Here is an 18,887-nt window from a genome sequence, read left to right as displayed (position 1 = left end):
GGAGCTGATGGTAGGTCATTGTACAGACATTGTGCTCTAGACTAGCGGGGGTGAAAAGAAGTGCTGTTAAGTTAATGGGGTGTTGGTAGTCACCATGCGGACATATTCTGGGGGTAAAAACTACTGTGGTGGTGGCCAATGGAGAATTAAAGGAGACTGTGCTTAAGCTGTTGCGAGTCAAATACGCACGGCAGTGCTGGCAGTGAGGGATCACCACGTAAATGACGTTCCCTAACACGAGGCCAGCACAACCCATCATGGGGCCTCAGTGAAGGTCATTTTCATGGAGCAAAGCCATTTCTAAAGCCCTGGGACTAAGTCTCCCATTGCTGGTGTCTTTTTCTCCCAGGCAGCCCACATCCAGCTCCTGGTATGGGAACAGGGAACTTTTTATTATTGTTTTTAAAGTTTGAGATATAATTTACATGCAAGCAAGTGCAAAAATCTTAAATTTACTCATTTCATAACTATTCATACACATCCCAATCAAGATATAGAATAGTTCCATCAACCAGGAAGTTCCCTCCTACCCTTCAGGAGTTAATTCCCCTCTTAGAGGCAACCGCTGATCTGCTTTCTGTTATTATAGATGACTTTTATTATGTTTGACATTTTCCAAAACAGAATAATAATTCTGAAACATAAACTTGAGGGGCACCTGGATAGCTCAGTTGGTTAAGCATCTGACTTCAGCTCAGGTCATGATCTCACGGTTCGTAGGTATGAGCCCCGCGTCAGGCTCTGTGCTGACACCTCAGGGCCTGGAGCCTGCTTCAGATTCTGTGTCTCCCTCTTTCTCTGCCCCTCCCCCACTCACCCTCTGTCTCTCTCTCTCAAAAATAAATAAACATTAAAAAAATTTAAACATAAAATTGAATTTTTTAAATGGATGATCTGAAGATTAAAAGAATCACTGAGATGACATCTTGATAAATTTAATTAATACTCAGTAAATAAGGGTGAGGGCATGCTGTTGAAAGAATGCATAAAGTGTAATATATACACTCAAGTGTATGCTATATTTGGGGGCATCTGATGGTTAATTCAAATACGTGGGTCATCATATTTATTATGGAATATCCAGGGAACAAAAAAAAAACAGGTATTTAATGTAGCATCAATTTTCTATGGCACAGCGTTACCAAATGCTAAAGGTAAAGGGTTCACTTTTGCTCATCAAAAATGCTGCATTAGAGAACATTCTCGGGGCACCTGGCTGGCTCAGTCAGTAGAGTACGTGACTCTTGATCTTCGGGTCAATAGTTCAAGCCCTACACTGGGCCTAGAGCTTACTTAAAGAACAAATTAAAAGATAAGCTTTAAAAAAAGAAAACATTCTCAAAGGTCAGAGGTTTGTCACTGGCAGACTTCCACTAAAGGGCATTGTTCAGGCAAAGAAGAAAATGATTGTGGATGGAATGCAGAAAGGTGGCAAATATGTGGGCAAAATGAAATGAACGTATAAAAGAAAAAAGTTTTCTGTGGATATATAAGTATGTATCTCTTCTGTGTGTGTGTATGTGTGTTACACATAAATATTTATATAAACCCCATAATACATCAGTATATTTTGAAATGTATATGTATATACATGTACAAGCAAAATTTCTGTTAAAAGTTAACTTTAATTAAAGACAATTTATGGGAGAAAACCGTAACATACAATGGAAGTCGAAAAAAGTTGAGTTAAAAAATAAAAAGACAAACCATATTCATGGATGGGAAGGCTTAAAGCCATTTTACATCTTCCGGACTGGCAACAATTTGAAAGACTGATAAGTCCTGGTGTATATGTGGGATAATGTAAACTTCGTCTCAAACTGCTCATGAGAGTGTAAATTAGTACAATTTGGAGGGGGGCGAAATTCAATTATTTAATAAAGTTGCAAAACTTCTGTAGCAATCAGAACCCAGCTAGGAGGGGCGCCTGGGGTGGCTCAGTCGGTGGAGCCTCTGACTCTTGATTTTGGCTAAGGCCATAGTCTCACAGTTCACAGGTTCGAGCCCCGCTCTGGGCTCTGGATGATGGCACGAGCTTGCTTGGAATTCTGTGTCTCCCGTTCTCTCTGCCCCTCCACTGCTCACGCCCACCCTCATGCTGTCTCAAAAATAAACATTAAAAAAGAAAAAAAGAACCCAGCTAGGAGACAGAAACGATGCCAGTTGTTTTAATGAAAAGAACTTCTTATAAAGAATTTTTGACTAGTCACAAAGTTATTAACCATGTAACTGAAAAGGACAGAAAGAGAACATTAAAATTATCATGGAGGCAGCAACTGCAGGAAGCAGCTAGGCTACGGTAACAAGGGAAGAAACTGGAATTATTAAAAACCGGAAGGTTGGCTGGGGTGCCTGGGTGGCTCAGTCGGTTGAAAAACTGGAAGGCTGGGGAGTGGTGTCACGTGGGTGGGACTGGTAACTCCCAAGGGGGTGGCACGAGCCAGCTGCCGCTAGTGTTTCTGAGGGGGCGGGGCACCACTGGCTGTTCTGTGAGTGCTGAATTAAACAACTGCCACCATGAGGAACTTCTGCGCAAGGGAGGGAGCGATACTGGGCTGACACTCAGATGAACGGGGCGCCAACAGGGAGGAAAAGAAAAGGAGCAAGGCCCTTCTTCCTTCCTCACGCTCACGGTTCACGGTTACTATCTCCGATTGGCAAGGCCCCACGGGAAGCAGCTGGCAAGACAGAAACATGTTTTGTAGAGTCACAGCCCCAGCGTCGCAAAGAACAGCGTAGAAGGGGGGGTGTTGGAGCTAGGGGCACAACAGCTTAGTAACTTAAACACTGCCTATACTCTATGACCCATCGGTTCCACTTTTAGATCCAGACGCTAAACACAGAAACAACACAAATGTCTTGCGCTAGGGGGAGAGAAATGAATACACCAGACCTATATTTATCAGCATGGATAGATCAAGGACAGATAACGTTTCATGAAAAAAGCAAGCTGCAGAACTTTCAACACAGGGTGGAACCATTTATGGAAAGTGTTCAGAGGAATATAGTATTATATATTGTACAATTCACGCTAGACACACACACACACACAACCTCAGGGGAGATTAACATTCTAAATGTTGAAAGGAAAACCTTAACTTTAGAGGAAAAGTGTAGGAGAATTGTGATCACCTTGACACTGATAATATTCGAACATAAAACCTCAACGGAAGAGTTAACAACATTAAATAACCAGCCACAGTCCAGGAGAAGATATCTGCCGTACACATGACTGAAAAAAGGTTTGTACATTCTCATATACTGAAAAACGAAAACAAGACCATGTAAAGCCAGGATGTAAAAGATAAGCAGCCCGTCAGAAAACAATGGGGAAAGGATACACAACAGTCAAAGCACAGAAGAAAAGAACCCTAACGGCCAGTCAACAGGTAAGAAGTTATTCAACCTCACCATTAATTAGGGGAATCCAAATGAAACGAAAACAACGAGCTATCCCCTAAGAGGAATCAGGATGTATTTTCACACCAGTGTCCGAGCCTAATCGTTACGGGTGTGCTCTGTGTGCCGGTGACCAGAGGACCCAGAGGGCTTGGTCAGACGGTGATGGGAGTCTTCACAAAGAAGCTTTCTCCACGGTAAAAGGCAAGGGCCGGCCCACGTGAGTTCTCTGATGTTCCGTGAGGTGCGCTTTCCGGCAGAAGGCCTTGCCACATTCTTGACATTCAAAGGGTCTCTCTCCCGTGTGAATCCGCTGATGTTCAATGAGGCGTACTTTCACGTAGAAGGCGTTTCCACACTCGCTACATTCATAGGGCTTCTCTCCCGTGTGAGTTCTCTGGTGTTGACAGAGGGATTTCTTCATACTGAAGATTTTTCCACATTCGCTGCATTCGTAGGGTTTCTCTCCTGAATGCATTCTCTGATGTTCAATGAGGCGTGCTTTAACATAGAAGGCATTGCCACATTTGCTACATTCGTAAGGTTTCTCTCCCGTGTGAATTCGCTGATGTATCCCAAGAGACGAGTGTACCCTGAAGGATTTCCCACATTCATGACACTGATAGGGTTTTTCACCTGTGTGAGTTCTCTGATGATTATTGAGAGTCATTTTCATTCTGAAGAACTTCCCACATTCGCCACATTTATAGGGTTTCTCACCTGTGTGAATTCTCTGATGTTGATTTAGGGATTTCTTGGCACGGAAGTTTTTCCCACAGTCACCACATTCATATGGTTTCTCCCCCGTGTGGGTTCTCTGGTGTTGGGTAAGGGATATCTTGACTCGAAATGTTTTCCCACATTCGCTACATTCATAGGGCTTCTCCCCTGTGTGGGTTCTCTGGTGAATCATAAGGGTTGCCTTCTCAGAAAAGGTTTTCCCACATTCGGCACACGCATACGGTCTCTCTCCTGTGTGCGTTCTCTGGTGTAGAATGAGTTGTGACTTCCGGCCAAAAGACTTCCTACATTCATTACATTCAAAGGGTTTCTCCCCCGTGTGGGTTTTCTGGTGAGCAATGAGGTATGACCTTGCACTGAAGGTTTTGGCACACTCACCACACTTATAGGGTCTCTCCCCTGTGTGTATCCTCAGATGTTCGATAAGGTTTGATTTCCTGCAGTAACTCTTCCCACATTCGTGACATCCAAAGTTTTTTACTCCTGCGTGTGTTCTTTTATGTGCAACAAAGCCTGTGTTCTTGTAGAAGACTTTTCCATATCCATTATACTCAACAGTTTGATCCACAGGTTGAATCTTCTGACGCTGAAGGTCACTGTCATGCCTCAGGGCACCACCCCCGACAGAACTCTTGCCACACAGCAGTGAGAGAGATCCTTTAAAAACAAATCAGATCACTTACTTAAAACTCAACAATGGTTTCCCTTGTCACGGTACCGAATGAAAGTGCTCACCAAAGCCCACAAAACATAGCCTGTTAAAAAGTGCTTCACCTCGCCTAAAAAACTCAACATAATTTGGCCCCCAGCTAACTCTCTGATATGGCCCCCGGCCACTCGCACCACCCACCATTAAGCTACACTGGCCTCTTTGCTCTTTTTAGGATCTATCACCCTGACACACACTGTTCTCTCCACCCCGAATATTCAAAGTCTACGTGGCTCTGTCTCTCTCACATCACTGATGTTGGTGCACCAATGTTAACCTCCCCAAAAAGTCGTCCCTGGACATATCCTCCACAGGCACACGACACATCATTGTCTATCTTTCGTATCTTGCATTGATTTTCTTCTCACCACCAAACGTGATGTATCAGACTGCCAGCTCCGGGACAGTGATATTAGTTCCCCAGGTGCTAGATCCCTACACCTAGAACGTGACCAGATCATAGCTGACATTCATTTAAGAGGTGGTGGAATACCAGAGGCGCGTACGAACGAATGCCCCACAACGAATGGCATCCAAGGCAGTGGAAGGCGGGCAGGCAATTGAGAATACTAAAGGGAGACAGACTAGCTGAGAACGTGTAAGACAAGGCGGGCGGGGATAGGTAAGAGTGGTAGATAACCACAAAACTCAAGAGGGGTGCCCAGGTGGCTCAGTCGGTTGAGCGTCCGACTTGAGCTCAGGTCACGATCTCGTGGTTCCTGGGTTCGAGCCCCACGACGCGCTCTCTGCTGTCAACACTTCGGCTGCGGCTCCTCTGTCCCCCTTTCTCTCTGCCCCTCCCCTGCTTGCGCTCTCTCTCTGTCTCTCTCAAAAATAAATAAGCTTGGGGTACCTGGGTGGCTCAGTCGGTTGAGCGTCCGACTTTGGCTCAGGTCATGATCTCACAGCTCGTGAGTTCGAGCCCCGTGTCGGGCTCTGTGCGGACAGCTCAGAGCCTGGAGCCTGTTTCGGATTCTGCGTCTCCCTCTCTCTCTGCCCCTAACCCACTCGCATTCTGTCTCTGTCAAAAATAAACATTAAAAAAAAATTTTGTTTTAATGAATAAATAAGTAAATAAATAAATAAGCTTACAAAAAAAAAAAAAAAAACCTCAAGATAAAACAGGCCAGAGCACTTAAGTGTGAATGTAATGAGGGCAGGTGTGATTTAGGTACCTGAAGTGTGTAAACCTTCTGCCCTCCAGTCATTTGCAAAGACGAAGGGCCCCTAGAAAGAGCCTACTGGAAACCACTGCCCCAAGCATGAATTTCTGCACTCTTCCTTCCCGTTTCTGCTCACTCACCTGGGAAACCTTGGCCTGAGGATTCCTCCTCTAAAATCCACAGCTCTTCTCCTCGCTCCAACTTGAAGATCATCTCCGGTTTGGCCACGCAGAGGCCTGTTAATGGGAAATGGCAGAGGACATGGGCCAAGTTGTCTGAGCGCTAGGGCCTCTGATGGAGGAGGAGGAAGGTGCATCTTCATGAGCTGCACAAGGAAGGGGGCCCATTTAAACCTTTCATTGGGGGAAGTGACAACACACATCACGCTTCCTGGTGCCTCAAACCTAATCAAGCATCTGTGACCCTTGAATCTAGAACCTAAAGTATTGTTAAAGTCTACAAAGGCCACACACGTTACAGTAACCAAGAAAGGAAACCTATGGTACCAGGAGTTACGTGGACAGTAATCCTCACCCACGGATGCCAGGTTGCTGTAGTTCTCTAACATCACATCCTTGTGCATGGTCCTCTGAGCAGGGTCCAGTCTGTGCCACTCCTGTCGGGTAAAATCCACAGCCACGTCCTCAAATGACACAGATCCCTGTAACAACAAGCTGCAATGATCAGAATGGGACACACGGAGGGGCGCCTAAGTGGCTCAGTCGGTTACGCACCCGACTCTTGAGTTCGGCTCAGGTCATCATCTCACGGTTCGTGGGATGGGGCCCTGTGTCGGGCTCCGCACTGATGGCACGGAGCCTGCTTGGGAGTCTCTCTCCCTCTCTCTCTGCCCCTCCCCAACCTGCTCACACACTCTCTCTCAAAATAAACATTAAAAAAAATGTTAAATACTATCTCAAAAAAAAAAAAAACAACAGATGTGTGAAACTAATTCTCTCCACAGAGCACCAGTAAGAGTTAACTAGAAGAAGCTACATTGGACACCTGACCCTGTGTCTTGCTCGATATTATATTTTGTTGGGCGGGGGGAACCCAGAACGGCCCTGCTATTGTGTTACCATATCAATCCATGAAGAAAGGACTGCTGACTGCTGAGTTAACACGAGGTGCCCGGACCTGTCCCAGTTGCTGGGAAAACAAAAAAGGGATAAGATGGAGTGCCTGTTCTCAAAGAGCTCAAAACCCAGTGAAGAGGCTTAGGTATGAACACAGTCTTGCAATGAGGTGTTACGGGAGCTGCGTTAGGCATGCGTACAGGGTGCAGTGGGCTGTGTTATCAGATCCAACTTCACTTGGGGAGATGGAGCGTGGAATCCTTCAACAAGAATACAGTTTCCCTCAAAAATATGGGACAACAGCATAAAAAAAGGCAGGAAAACATGAAACATACATGGTGAGCTATGAAACTACATATAGAACCGGAGGAGAGAAAAACAGCACTTCAGGCTATGATGAGCTTAAGGGCTGCAGAGACATTCCGGGGCCAGAGAGGGGAGGGATTTTCAACTGTTTTTTTTTTTTTTCCTACAGATCATCAGTCTCTAAAATGCCTGACTCCCTATACCATCAGAATATTTTCTGACCCTCCCACAATATATTTATATTTCGAAATTAGACAGAAGTCCTGTTAAGTGGGAGAAAGGCACAGATCATTACTCCCAGGATAATGGCGCGAGCAGATGGGTTGAGGCTGGTGCCATATATTGAGATGAGCAAAACAAGAGAGATACTGGGTTGGCAGAAGGAGAAATTGAAATAGATCTTGGACCTGAGCTGGGTTGTTTATGGCACATACTGATAGACGTCCAGCTGGCAGGTGGCTATAGGATTCTGAAGCTCAGAAGAGAAGGCTAGGATAGGCCAACGATTGGGAGGCAATAGCATTTCAGTACTAGCTGAAACCACCAGAATAAACTGGAAGGCTAAGAAAACACAAAGAGCTTGAGAGAAGCACCAGGTACAGAGTCAGCAGGGACACCAAAAGTACATGAAGCTTGAAGGGGGGGGGGCCCTGTGGGACACAGAAAATGGGAGAAATACTGTTATTTTTTTAAAAGCAGTCCTGCCCCAAAGTAGGCCCCAGGGCCAAAAAAAACACACAAAAAAAACCCTGTAACCTTGTAGCAGCAGACACCTCAAACTCTAAGGAAGAGAAATCCTTTTCTTTGGCAAGAATAGTGGTCTGGAGAGTGTGGGAAGGATCCCCATTGCCTTTTTTCTACCCTCCCACCCCTTGGCCCCAAGGACAAACTTCCTTACAGAAAGTGAGTGCCAAAGGGGACAGACTAAATCCCTAACTGTCCAGCCAAAAGATCATGGGAGGGAGTGTGGGGGAGCACGACTGTGGGGGAGACTGCCCTAATAAAATAACCTCAGAATACATGAAGCAAATCTGAAAGAACCGAAAGAAGGAAGGGGCAAATGCACGCTTAGAACCGCTGACTTTCAACACTTCTCTTAGTAATCAAAGTAACCAGTAGACAGAAAATCAACGGGGATATAGGAAAACTGAACACCACCCAGCAAACAAAGGACTCTGCAGAGCATTCCACTCAGAAACATAGAAATTAAGGGGCGCCTGGGTGGCGCAGTCGGTTAAGCGTCCGACTTCAGCCAGGTCACGATCTCGCGGTCCGTGAGTTCGAGCCCCGCGTCGGGCTCTGGGCTGATGGCTCACAGCCTGGAGCCTGTTTCCGATTCTGTGTCTCCCTCTCTCTCTGCCCCTCCCCCGTTCATGCTCTGTCTCTCCCTGTCCCAAAAATAAATAAACGTTGAAAAAAAAAGTTTAAAGAAACATAGAAATTAAGTTTCTTCAAGTACACACGGAATAGTCACCAAGCTAGGACATACCCGGGATCATTGAGCAAATCTCAACACGATCAAAGGCCCCTTGGGTACCAAGGAAAATTGACCCGGAAAACCAACTCTGACATAGCACTTAAGAAAACAATTAGAATTTAAAGACAAAGAAAATATCTCTTCAGGGCCTCCAGGCAAAAAAGATGAAATAACTTACAAGACCAGAGAATTAAACTGGCATCAATTTCTCAAAAACACTTGTGCCCTTCCTCAGGAATTTAACAGAGCTGCGCTGTCCAATTTGGTAGCCACGCGTGGCTAGTTATAGTCCTGGACAGCAACGATACAGAACGTACTCATCACTGCAAGGGGTTCTATTGACCAGCACTACACCAAACGGTGAGCTTCATCCGACCAAAACCGATGAATGGGGAAATTCTGGCAAAAGCCTGACACTGGGCATTTTACATACTACCGTAAAGTTAAGACTAACACAACGCTGGGGTCACGGGCTGAAGGATAATGTATAGATATTAAGTTGTCCCGACAAAGTAGAAAAAACAACTAAAAAATGGAAGAAGAGAAAGAAAAAGAGAAAAGATGAATGAGATCATTGACTGCTATGTAGGTAAAGGTGAGAGACAAATTAGATGTTATAAAAGATTAATAAAGAAAAAAAAAAGTAGGGGCACCTGTCGGCAGAGCGTGCAACTCTTGATCTCGAGGTTGGAAGTTCAAGCCACGCATTGGGTGTAGAGATTACTTTAAAATAAAATCTTTTTTGAAAACAAGGTAAATTGGTATAGGCGTTACGGGAAACAGTATGGAGGCTGCTCAAAAAATTAAAATTAGACCTACTATATGATCCAGTGGTCCCACTTCTGGGTATATATCTGAAGGAAATGAAATCACTCTCCCAAAGAGATATCTGCACTCTCATGGTCATTGCAGAATTATTCAAGATATGGAAAACAAACTAAGTGTCCATCGATGGATGAATGGATAAAGATGTGGTGTGTACACACACACACACACACACACACACAACTCAACATCATTCAGTCATGAGAAAGAAGGAAATCCTACCATTTGCAACAACATGGATGAAACTGGAGGGCATTTTGCTAAGTGAAATGACTCCGACAGAGAAAGGCAAATATTGTACTGTATGATCTCATCTATACGTGAAATCTTTTTTTAAAAAAAGTCAAACTCACAGAAGCAGAGTAGAACATTAAGAGGGGTATGGGAGAAATGTGGCGATGTTGGTCAAAGACGACAAAGTCAGCTATGTAGAATGAATAAAGTCTAGAGATGCATGGGGCGCCTGCCTGGCTCAATCCACGGAGTGTGCGCGACTCTTGATCTCAGGGTTGTGAGTTTGAGCCTGAGGTTGGGTATGGAGATTACTTAAAAATAAAATCTTAAAAACAAAGTCTAGAGATCTAATGTACAGGCATGATGACTATACTTAAGTAATACTATATTGAACAATGGAAATATGCTAAGAAAGTAAATTACAGGTATACTCATCACACACAAAAAATGGTAACTAAGTGAGATGATAGGTTAATTAACTCGACTGTAGTAATCATTTCAATATGTATATGTGTACATCATGTTGTATACCTCAAATATATACAACTTTTATAAATAAAGTAAACAAAAAGAAAGAAACAAGGACTGCCTAAGGGTACTATATGAAGTATTAACACAAAGGGAATTATCAGCATGAAAATACAACCTTCCTAATAACCAAAAAAAAAAAAAAAGTAGAGGAAACACTAAATAGAGAAAGAAACAGCAAATATAACAATCTCACAGTGATTACATCAGAAGATAAAGTGAAAAAATTGAGACCAAACATACCTGTATTGTTTATGACATCAAACAGTAACATAAATAAGTGTAAATGGGTTTACGTCACCTACGAACTGAAAAATGTTTTAATGTTGCCTCGTAAAGCAGAGCCCAATAATACTGTGCACAAAAGGTATGTTTGAAACACAGTCATTCAAAAAGGCTAAGGGGCGCCTGGGTGGCTCAGTCGGTTAAGCGTCCCACTTCAGCTCGGGTCACGATCTTGCGGTCCGTGAGTTCGAGCCCCGCGTCGGGCTCTGGGCTGATGGCTCGGAGCCTGGAGCCTGCTTCCGATTCTGTGTCTCCCTCTCTCTCTGCCCCTCCCCCGTTCATGCTCTGTCTTTGTCTCAAAAATAAATAAACATAAAAAAAAAAGGCTAAAACTGGGGCACCTGCGTGGCTGTCGGTTGAACGCCCGACTTTGGCTCAGGTCATGATCTCACAGTTTGTGAGTTCAAGCCCCACATCAGGCTCACTGTTGCCAGCCCAGAACCCGCTTCGGATCCTGGGTCTGCCTCTCTCTCTGCCCCTCCCCCGCTCACACTCCCTCCCTCTCAAAAATAAATTTTTAAAAAAGGTAAAATTAAAGAGGTGGATAAAGATTTACCAAATGAAAACAATATAAAAGCAGGGACTGAAATCCTGATGCCAACGTAGAATTCCCAAAAGCAATTATATGAGACAAAGGAAGATACTTTGTAATATTAAAAGCCCTGTCCAAAATAAAGATCTAACAACAGAGATATGTGTAAATACCTATGCACAAAGTGATACCGCAAAAGCCTATATAAACCAAAAACTACAAGAATACAAGAAAAAGAAGCCTTCTCTAATGGGAGACTTTTAACATACCATTCACAAAATAAGACAGATTACGTGGACAAAATAATAAGCAATGATACAAAAGACCCAAGCAACATAATAAGGTGAAACTTTTGGATATATACATATTAAACACTACACTCCGATCATACAGAATATACTTTCTCTCAAGCACACATGAAACATTCACAAAAATTGATCATGTAGTAGGGCACAAAGAAGATAATCTCAGTAGGTTCCTTAAAATAGAAATATTATAAACAGGGGCGCTTGGGTGGCTCAGTCGCTTGAGCATCCGACTTCGATTCAGGTCATGATCTTACATTCATGGGTTCCAGCCCCGCATCGGGCCGTGTGCTGACAGTTCAGAGCCTGGAGCCTGCTTCGGATTCTGTGTGTGTGTCTCTCTCTCTCTCTGCCCCTCCCCTGCTCATGCTCTATCACTCTCTGTCTCTCAAAAAATAAAACGTTAATTTTTTTTTAAATACAACTATTATGAACACCAATCACAATCAGTAAAGAGATTTAAGAGTTAGAAATTGACAAGCTGATTCCAAAATTCGTATAAAAAAAGGAAGGGGGGGGCACCTAGGTGATTCAGTCAGCTGAGCATCCAACTCTTGATTTTCAGCTCAGGTCATGATCTGAGCGTTGTGGGATCAAACCCCCTGTTGGGCTCTGTGCCAAGCATGGAGCCTGCTTGAGATTCTCTCTTTCCCTCACTCCCCTCTCCCCAACTTGTGTGCTCGCTTGCTCTCTCTCTCTAAAATTAAAAAAAAAAAAGAAGGGATTGGGACTTGATGCAGGTCCTAGAAATAACAAGACACTACATTGATGATATCATGATAATATCAGAAACTGAAAATCAAGCCAGGACTGGCTGAAATGCAATAGTGACATATGGGGAGCAGAGGAGAGTTGATAGATGCGACAAAAATCCAAGGGCCTACTCAAATGGAGTAATTTGTAAGAATACCCGGGGCAGAAGCTATCCCTGACATGCCACAGGCAACACAAAATGAACTATCGTTGGCCTGCGAGCGTGGATGAGGGCCAGAAACTGGCTGGAGCTTGAGAGAGGTCTTGTCATTCTCGGAACGGAAGAAGGCCTCAGGCCCTGTATAAACCATCTGTGATGGAATTTGCATTGTTTCCTGAAAGGAGGATTCTGTAATCACTGTGAGGATCGGGGATCTAAACTCACCCAAAAAGCTAGAGAGGCACCATTTGTTCCCATTGCAATGGCGGGTTTTGCAGCAATCATTATGTGTGGATTATATAACCTGAAGAGCAGGACAAATACTAAATGTTCAATGTTTATTTATTTTTCAGAGACAGAGAGAGACAGAGTATGAGTAGGGAAGGGGCAGAGAGAAGAGGGAGACACAGAATCCAAAGCAGGCTCCAGGCTGTGAGCTGTCAGCACAGAGCCCGATGCGGGGCTCAAACCCATGAACTGTGAGATCATGACCGGGGCCGAAGTCAGACGCCCAACCGACTGAGCCACCCAGGAGCCCCAGCTAAATGTTGTCTGTTCACCTGTTCCACATGTGCGTGGCAGCCCAAGGCTTTGCTGTGGGAGCAAGGATTCTTGGTATGAGCTATTCCATGTATGAGGAGTTCTGGGCAAGGCCTAAACCTTAGAAGAAGAGATAATGTCAGGGCGCCTGGCTGGTTCAGTTGGCAGGGCATCTTTATTTTTAATGTTTATTTATTTTGGGGAGGGAGAGAGAGCACGAGTGGGAGAGGGGCAGGCAGAAAGAGTGGGGACAGAGGATCCGAAGCGGGCTCTAGCTCTACACTGACAGCAGCGAGCCCAAGGCGGGGCTCGAACGCACAAACTGCGAGATCATGACCTGAGCCGAAGTCGGATGCTCAACTGAGCCACCCAGGTGCCCCCAGTCGGTAGAGCATCTTGATCCCAGGGTCACAAGTTCAAGCCCCATATTGGGCGTGGAGCCTACTTTAAAAGAAAATTTTAAAAAAAGTAAGAGCAACTGTTTTGGTCTTGGTGGTGGTGGTTAGACATCTCATTTGAAGGTTGTATGTTCATGTTCAAAATAAATCATTAGTGCCTGGGTAGCTCAGTTGGTCAAGCATCTGCCTCTCGATTCTGGCTCAGGTCATGATCTCACAGTTGGTTGGTTCAAGCCCTGCGTCGGGCTCTATGCTGACAGCGCAGAGCCTGCTTGAGATTCTCTCTCCCCCTCTCTCTCCCCCTCCCCTGCTCACTCATACACACACACACACACACACACACACACTGTCTCTCTCTCTCTCTCTCTCTCTCAAAAATAAATAAACTTAAAAAGAAAAGAAAAATCATTAGAGTGAGTCAATTACCTGGTAATTGAATATTGGCTTCCTTTTATACAGGCTTGATTTGGCTGGTGACTAAATTATTAGTGCCTAGTTCCCCAGGGGAGTCAAATTAGCACCAAAAAAACGTCACTTTCAAATGCACTTGATAATGGTAAAATGTTCAGCTTCTTCAACTCTTCCGATGAAATCAGTTCTAAAGAGGACAACATGCAACTCCTGAAGTATTTTCAGTTTTTTGGGCTATTGAAGGGTTGGCTATTGAAGCCCCTTTCAGAACAGTGCGTGGAATATAACATCATAAGCCTCCCCACAACCGAAAATGTGTGTATATGTGTTTAAACCAAACCTAAAAAGCTGATAAAAGGGCTCCTTAGAAGTAGTATTTATTTCAGGATTATACTTGCAAACATGGAATAATTATGGATCTTAGCTTAGCTTAGCTGTTTGTGAGTGCAGAATTATATTCATGCTGCTGTTATATTAGAATAATTTTAAATGCCAGGCACCTGGGTGGCTCAGTTGGTTAAGCGTCCAACTCTTGGTTTCAGCTCAGGTCATGATCTCGAGGTTTCCTGAGTTCGAGCTCTGCGACGGGCTCTGTGCTGGCAGCACGAAGCCTGCTTGGGATTCTCTCTTTCCCTCTCTCTCTGCCTGTCCCCCACTTGCTCTCTCTCTCTCAAAATAAATAAGCAAACAAAAAAAATTTTTTTTAAGAAAAGAGTAATTTTAAAGTCCTCTTGATACAAAACAGATGAACGTAAGGGAAGGGAAGCAAAAATAAATATAAAAACAGGGAGGGGGACAAAACATAAGAGACTCTTAAATGTAGAGAACGGAGGGTTGCTGGAGGGGTTGTGGGAGAGGGGATGGGCTAAATGGGGGAGGGGCATTAAAGAATCTACTCCTGAAATCACTGTTGCACTTCATGCTTACTAAATAAATACATTATTAAAAATAAATAAAGTCCTCTTGAAATAGAAAGCTACCTTTTAAGTGCTAATGCAAAGGCAAATGAAAAACACTTTTCAAACATGCGAAGTATGTTTATTTTTCCTGTAAGAACCATAAATGCTAATAAATTACCTAAAACGGAAGTGACCAATGATTTATGAGCAAGCTGCTTTGGTCAGACATTACAAACTTTGGTATACTCCAGAACGTGTTACTGCACTTGTGAAATTTCTCTTGTCTAACCTAAATTCACATCCCACGGTGATAACATGGTAAATGTAGTGTTATTAAAGTGAGCGAAGACGTTTAGAAAAAACACCATCGTTGTCAACCCCTGGTACTAAACAAAAAACGCAGCACCTGATCAGATTACTTGGGATTTTGCAGGGTGCGTGCTCCACATCTATAGGTATTGCTAAGCTCCTATCTACAAAATTACCCAAAAGAAGGTCATATTTGAATAAGATGCTGAAAAAAAGTAAGCAGTCTCAATCGTAAAAAGCAGTAGCTCTTTTTTTTATGGTGAAAAAACTTATATTTAGATTTAGCCAGCTGGACTCCGTTTAGATGATCCCAATTTTGTTGGCAACACCCAAAGCATCATAGTCAGGAGCCAGTCGAATATATGTCTTCTCTTCCCCATCGGGCCCGATCAGAGTGTTGACTTTGGCCACATCAATGTCACAGAGCTTCTTCACAGCCTGTTTGATCTGGGGCTTGTTGGCCTTGACATCCACAATGAACACAAGTGTGTTGTCCTCTATTTTCTTCATGGCTGACTCGGTAGTCAGGGGGAACCTGATGACGGCATAGTGACCAAGCTTGTTTCCCCCGGGGGCGCTCTTTTGAGGGTATTTGGGCTGCCTTCAGAGATGCAGCGTCTTGAGCCGTCAGAAGGGAGGTGGCGTGTGGGTCTTTGTGCGACTGGACGCCTTTCAGCACTGCTTTCTTGGCCTTCAAAGCCTTTGCTTTGGCTTCAGCTTTGGGAGGGGGTGGAGCCTCCTTCCTCGCCTTTGGTGCCACCTTCGCAAAAGGGAACAGTAGCTCTCTTGATGCCTTTGGCCATTATGATCCACACTCAGACATGATTTTGAAAGCGTATGCAACTTGTACTAATGGAGACAGGAGCCCAGTAGGCTCATGAACCAAATGACCATGGTGACAGGGATGGAGGCTATATATGGAACCAGCGACACAGACTCTCACCAAGGCTGACCTGGCCACAGCGACAGCACAGTGGCCAAGGTGCCAGCAGCAGAGACCAACACTGAGTCTCTGACATGGCCCCACACTCTGGGGTTATCAGCCAGCTGCCTGGTGGCAGGTGGATTACACTGGGCCGCGTCCACACGGTGAAAATTTTTGTGATCTTGGGTTAGGTGAACGTTTCCCAAATACAGCACTTAAAAGCAAGACCCGTGGGGCGCCTGGGTGGCGCAGTCGGTTAAGCGTCCGACTTCAGCCAGGTCACGATCTCACGGTCCGTGAGTTCGAGCCCTGCGTCAGGATCTGGGCTGATGGCTCAGAGCCTGGAGCCTGCTTCCGATTCTGTGTCTCCCTCTCTCTCTGCCCCTCTCCCGTTCATGCTCTGTCTCTCTCTGTCCCAAAAATAAATAAACGTTGAAAAAAAATTAAAAAAAAAATTCAAGACCCGTAAAAGAAAAAAAAATAGTAAATTAGGCTCCATCAAAATTAATGTCTTGTTTTTTGGCAAAACCCCATGAAGAGAATGAAAACACAATCCAAGACTGGGTAAAGGATTTGCAAATTACCTATCTGATAAAGACAGCATGGGAGAATGGCCTTTTGAAGGCTCAGCTGCAGTTCTAACTAGGTGATAATACCTTGCAGAGCTGAGATGATATCCACCAGGAGGCTGTACAGCCTCACAATCAGCATCTAATATATGGTACTGTTTCTCCCAGAGACGGGGGTCACGGATCCAGAATTCAGAGGGGGGAAATGGGAACGGCATATCACTGACTATTGCCCATAATGATCAGTGAGCAAAAATGTTCCTGCTCATCCGTGTGACCTTTATGCTCTGCTGGTATAGAGATCTCAGTTCCAAAGGGACGAATGCTTGGGGCGCCTGGGTGGCTCGACGCTTGGTTTGGGCTCAGGTCATGATCTCACGATTGGTGAGTTCGAGCCCCCCATTGGGCTCCGCGCTGACATCGCAGAGCCTGCTTGGGAGTCTCTCTCTCCCCCTCAAAATAAATAAAATAAATTTTAAAAAACATAAGAGTGATTCCGTTTCACTGGAACCTAAGACTGCCACCCAGAAGCTTTGGAAGTATGGAGGGATATGCCCAAAATATAGAAGGCCCCCTGAGGCATACTATCCTGCTGTGTGATTAAAGTCAGTGGACAACTATACAACCCAATTCAGGCAACTATTAATAGATGGACCCTGAAGGAATGAAGGTTTAGGTCACCGCACTAAGTAAAGAAGCGTGACCCAGCGAGGTGCCTGCTGAGGGCAACGGGAATATGGGATGGATAGAAGAATGTATTTATAAATACCAGGATGGTTGCATCATGTTAGGCAGAAGGATGATCTTGTTATCGTCTTTATTTGGGGACTGGGTATGGCTTAGGGTGACGTGTGTGGGTGCCAAGCTGACAAGGGCTGGACTGTGATGGTCAGTTTTATGTGTCAAGTGGGCTAGCTATCATCCCCAGGTACTCAATCAAACACTAATCTGGACGTTGCTGTGAAGTTAGTTTGTAGATGTATTTAACATCTACCATGAGTTGATTTTAGTACAGAAGATTATCCTTGATAATCTGGAGTGGGTTTTATCCAATCAGTGGAAAGGTCTTATGAGCAAAACTGGAGTCTCCCTGAAGAAGAAACTCTACCCGTGGATGGCAATGTCTGGCTCCTGCCAGCTTCCACTTTGCCCTTCCTGCTGGCTCACTCTATGGATTTGGGACTTGATTAGCCAACTCACACAATCACTTAATCCAATTTCTTGCAATAAATCTCTTTTTAAAAATTTTTTAATGTTTATTTATTTTTGAGAGAGCGAGATAGTGCGAGTTGGGGAGGGACAGAGAGAGAGGGAGACACAGAATCCGAAGCGGGCTCCGGGCTCCGAGCTGTCAGCACAGAGCCCGACGTGGGGCTCAAATTCACGAACAATGAGATCATGACCTGAGCCGAAGTCGGGCGCTTAACCGACTGAAGCACCCCAGGTGCCCCATTGCAATAAATCTGTTAATGTACATATATATCCCCTAGTGGCTCTGTTTTCTCTGGTAGAACTATGACTGATACAGGGTACCCAGTTGGGCCTTTAATCCATTGACAAGCAATCCTTATAATATACAAAGAGAAGGCAGACACAAAGGAGAGGGTCGTGTAAAGACAGAGGCAGAAATTATAGTGATACAGCCACAAACCAAGGAATACCCATAACCATAAGGAGCTGGAAGAAGGAGGCAAGCAAGAGAAAAAGCCTAGACTGCCCTGAAGAGACGGTTGGAAGAAATACAGACTTCACGTCTGGAGCCCTCTGCTGGAGAGGGCTCAGAAGGAGGTGAAAAAATGGCAAGGGAGGGGCGCCTGGGTGGCTCAGTCGGTTGGGCATCCGACTTCAGCTCAGGTCATGATCTGGCAGGCATTTCACGAGTTCAAGCCCCACATCAGGCTCTGTGCTGACAGCTCGGAGCCTGGAGCCTGCTTCGGATTCTGTGTCTTCCTCTCTCTCTGCCGCCCCCACCCACCATGCTCTCGCTCTCTCTCTCTCTCTCTCTCTCTCTCTCTCTCAGAGGTAAATAAACACTAAAAAATTAAAAAAAGAAGATGGCAAGGGAAATTTCTATCATCTTAGAGAACACATGCATCACGAACAGAATGGTAACAGACACAGAAACATTAAAGGTGCTTCTGGTGAGGCTTCACATGAAAATGAGGAACACGTTATTGGAAACGGAGGGAAAGACTATCCTTGTTATAAAGTAGAGGAAAACTTGGTAGAATTGTGTTCTATAGTTCTGTGGGAACTAAAACTTGTAACGAATGACCCTGGATAACTTAGCTGAGAGATTTTCCAGTGAACCATTGAAGGTGTAGCCTGTTTTTGTCTTGCTGC

The 18,887-nt window shown here is 44.6% G+C and overlaps 1 protein-coding gene across 5 annotated transcripts in view; it reads right to left on the bottom strand.

Moving 5' to 3' along the window:
- Positions 1-2,152: 2,152 nt before the first annotated feature.
- The window catches only part of ZNF157 (zinc finger protein 157), a 39,747-nt gene continuing 23,012 nt past the window's right edge, over positions 2,153-18,887 (bottom strand). For 4 of the 5 annotated variants that reach the window (XM_045050944.1, XM_019823383.3, XM_011291659.4 and 1 more), the window contains 3 exons: positions 6,547-6,673; positions 6,153-6,248; positions 2,153-4,797 (listed from right to left, as the gene is read on the bottom strand). In XM_045050944.1, the coding sequence (XP_044906879.1) occupies positions 3,575-4,797; positions 6,153-6,248; positions 6,547-6,673 (1,446 nt within the window). In that variant the 3' untranslated portion in view covers positions 2,153-3,574. Of the gene's footprint in view, positions 4,798-6,152; positions 6,338-6,546; positions 6,674-18,887 lie in introns of all 5 variants that reach the window. The other variant, XM_023249288.2, reaches the window with a different exon arrangement.

This window comes from Felis catus, chromosome X (genome assembly GCF_018350175.1).
Source record: "Felis catus isolate Fca126 chromosome X, F.catus_Fca126_mat1.0, whole genome shotgun sequence".
Taxonomy (NCBI): domain Eukaryota; kingdom Metazoa; phylum Chordata; class Mammalia; order Carnivora; family Felidae; genus Felis; species Felis catus.
The sequence above is the reverse complement of the archived record's forward strand: the minus strand, read 5'-3'. Positions and strand labels throughout refer to the sequence as shown.